Source organism: Acartia tonsa, chromosome 8, assembly GCF_053477335.1.
Source record: "Acartia tonsa isolate MP-2025a chromosome 8, ASM5347733v1, whole genome shotgun sequence".
NCBI classification, from domain to species: domain Eukaryota; kingdom Metazoa; phylum Arthropoda; class Copepoda; order Calanoida; family Acartiidae; genus Acartia; species Acartia tonsa.
Window position 1 is genome coordinate 34,652,050 of NC_137267.1, and position 4,018 is coordinate 34,656,067.

Here is a 4,018-nt window from a genome sequence, read left to right on the forward strand (position 1 = left end):
TTGGACAAACAGACAAAGTCAGTTATAGAGAAGATGTACAGTGTCATAAAAGACACTCAATGCTTTTTATATATGGTATAGAGTTGGAATCTCAAATAAAATTAAGACATCTATCTTTAATCACAGCAGAGAAATTCACGTTTCCAACATTAGACACACATTTCAAATTAAAGTGTAGCTACGATACTATAAACTAAAAAAGCACAAAAATATATCACTTTTTCCTTTTTAAGACCGCGAAACCCTTTTTTTACATTTTTCCTGTGTTTGGAAAGGTGGTAAACAAATTGAGAAAATTATGTCTGCTAAAAATTATGAAAACTTGGACAAAACCTTTATGATCAAATTTCCCCGTTAAATATTTAATAATTTGATATGATAACTCTTTACAAAAATATTTTTAAAAATTTTCACGCAATTTAATTTTTGTATCTTAATAATACCTAAAGCATAATATTTTCATTTTTTCAAAGTTAATATATAAGTTTTTTAGAGGAAAATTTAATACAGAGCTTATTCGGTACTAAATTGCTTTCTTAGTGAAGACATTTTCTGTGAATATTTTTCCCCGTAAAATTTTTAACAATAAAAATAAACATAACATAAAAATATGTAAAAATGGTACATCAGATAAACAAAAAATATTTATTTCAAATAAAAACCGGTTTGTTTAATCTAAGAATGTAAAAGCTTATTTCCTTACTGACCTCTTGTGGGGAAATTTGTCATGGTGGGTTTAGTCTCAATTTATTTGTTAGCAGACATCTATTTGTTTACAATTTTGTATTTATTTTAATTTAACATACTAATATAAACTTTTTGAAGCAAAGCTTCTATTCTAGCTAGTTCTCTATAATTAGAATCGTTCTATACGACCGTAAAAATAATATTTTTATACAATTTATCATTCATTCTGTTATTACAGTTTGTTTTTAATTAAAATCAAATGTGGTAATTTTATTCAACATAACTAGTTTAAATTAAAACCTTCTGGTCTTAACAAGAGTTTTATTGCAAAGGAGAACCTAACAGGTAAAGGTTAATAAGTTAGCGAGATCCATCGTTACAAACACACATACAGACAGACATCCTGTTGCTTTTATATAATGATAGAAAATTTCAGTTTTATTAAAATTATTTTATTTCAGATATAAAATGTTAAAAATGATTCTGTATTGATTTACATTCAGTTATAACATATTAATTTTCTTAATGTTCAACTTATCCAGGTAATATTCATAACTAGTGGCTGGAATGTACGCTTGGAGTATACCTAACCGGTCAGTGCCAACCGCCTCTCTTCAAATCGATTTTTGACCAACTTCTAGTTCCGAGATCTTAATGACAGAAACCTCCGTTATTTCCTACCCCATCGTATGCACCAAAAATACCTATTTATAAAAAGTTTTTAGAAATATTTTTTTCATGAAAAAACAAAAAAGTGACAGGTTATACCCCACGCTACTCTAACTCGAACCTAATATCTTCCCGATTATTATTGGAGGGGGGGGGGGGGGGGGAGGGCGGTCTACCCTTTATGCAAAATCAACAGTGTATTTAAAATATATATTTTAGTTTATTTCATTTTCAATTAATGGTTATTTTTTCAGCCGTAACACGCTACAAAGAGGTAAAATGGAGAAGGAAATCATATGCAACGTTTGCAACAAGTCATTTACCAAAAACTGTGCACTGAAAGTTCACATGAGAACACATACAGGGGAGAAATTATATCAGTGTAATGTCTGCAACAAATCTTATTCTCAAAATAGTGCCTTAACAATTCATAAAAGAACCCACACTGGAGAGAGGCCATATCAATGCGATATTTGTAGCAAATCTTTTCATTGCAGTAATACTTTAAATATCCACTATAAAGGTGTGCATTTAAAAGATAAATCATACAAATGTGATTTTTGCAAAAAAGGTTTTAGTCAAAGTATCAAATTAAAAATGCACAAACTAATACACTCAGAGGAAAAGCCTTTTAAATGTGATTTTTGTGATAAAGCCTTTGTTAATGAAAATTATTTGAAAAATCACAAAAACATACACAAAGATGTGAGACCATTTAAATGTGAGATTTGTAGTAAAGCATTTTTTTCATTGGGCCGTTTAAATGGTCATAAAAAAATTCATACAGAGGTGAAACCATTTAAATGTGACATATGTAGTAAAGCGTTTTCTAAAGAAATAGTTTTGAAGGTCCACTATAGGATTCATACAGGCGAAAGACCATTTAAATGTAACATGTGCGATAAATCTTATAGAAGAAATTGTCACTTAAAGAAACACAAAATGATGCATACTGGTGAAAAGCCATTTAAATGTGATTTTTGCAATAAGGCATTCACCTGCAGTACACGTTTGAAGTACCACTATAGAACTCATACAGGAGAAAAACCATATAAATGTAAAATGTGTAATATAGCATTTGCTATGGAGAGGAATTTAAAACGTCATCAATTTATTCATACGGGTGAAAGGCCATTTAAATGCAACGAATGTGATAAAACATATATCACGAGTAAAGATCTAAAAATACACAAACGAATACATACAGGTGAAAAGCCATACAAATGTGAGATTTGCAATAAAGCCTTCATGTATAGTGAATCTTTAAAGTCCCACCATAGAATTCATACAGTTGGAAACCTATCTAAATGTAAAAGTTGTGATAAATTTTTCTCCTCATGTTGCACTGGAATAAATGAGAAGGATAGAACTGACATAGCAGTAAAACCATATGAGTGTAGTATTTGTGATAGCATTTTCTGTTGCCATGATAACCTGTTAAAACATAAAGAGGCTCACAGTGATAACAATCAAAGTAGATCTTATCACAATTTTAAATGTTTATCATGTGAAAAATCACTTACCTATAATAGAAACTTAACCATACCCGAAAACCAACATTCAGTAACTAGTGAAGATATAAAATGTGATTTTTGTCAAAAGTCGTTTTCTTCTATAGACCAACTAAAATCACATGAAAAAGAACACCTTCCTAAAAAGGATTTTATATGTGATTTGTGTGACAAGAGTTTTATCTTAAGCAGTTCCTTAGATAAGCACAAAATAGATTGTATTTCTAGTAAAAACATATTAAATAATATTAAAGAGGAAATTGAGGAAGAATCAACTCTTAGTGATGACCCTCTCAATATACAATTACACAATGACAATAATATACCTGAGAAAGAAAATGGAATTAGTTATATTATAGAAGAAATAGATGAGATGGAAAATCCAATCTCCAATATAGATTGTGGAGACAATATTAAAAGAGAAATTAAAGAAGAATCAACTCTTGATGATGATCCTCTCAATATACAAACTGACAATAATACAAATGAGAGAGAAGAGAGAATTATTCTTTAAGAAAAAAGAAGTAATATATGAGATGAAAAATCGTATCTTATTCTCCAATGTTGATTGTGAAAAAGTATAAAAATAAAGGGGAATAAGATAGCTAAACAAAACATTTATTTCAATTAAAACACTTTTTTGTTTATCTAAGAATAAAAAGGCTTATTTTCTTTCTAACCTTTTGAGGGGAAATTTGTCAATGTAGTCTCATATTATTTGTAAGCAGACTACTATTTGTTTACAATTTTGTAGGTATTTTTTTGGATCTAATTTTAACATAACAATATAACTACACTTTTTAATGCAAAGCATTTCTTTAATTAGTGTCGTTCTATACGTCCAAACGACTATATTGAATATTTTTTTTTCTTCTATAAATATATCAATCATTCTGTAGTTACAGTTTCTTTTTAAACTAAATTAATTTTAGCCAAAGTAGTTTTGATCCTTCTGGTCCTAATACTACAAAAGAGAACCAAACAGGTTTATAAGTTAGCGAGATCCTTCGCTACAAAGTCAAACACACATACACTCAGACATCCTGTTACTTTTATATAATGACAGATAATAATTGATGCCTACTGATTTTTTTTTATGTAAGAGTCATTAAGGTTTTTATTTTGTAATAAACCCTTGGAGCGGCTAAGCA

General features: G+C 29.0%; 1 protein-coding gene across 1 annotated transcript; it reads left to right on the forward strand.

The window, feature by feature from the left end:
* The first annotated feature begins 1,146 nt into the window (after nt 1–1,146).
* On the forward strand, nt 1,147–3,519 carry LOC145326796 (uncharacterized). The gene is made up of 2 exons (XM_080170209.1): nt 1,147–1,229; nt 1,611–3,519. The coding sequence occupies exons 1-2, from the start codon at nt 1,213–1,215 to the stop codon at nt 3,379–3,381; spliced, it is 1,788 nt and encodes a 595-aa protein (XP_080026335.1). The 5' UTR covers nt 1,147–1,212; the 3' UTR covers nt 3,382–3,519.
* Nucleotides 3,520–4,018: the final 499 nt, after the last annotated feature.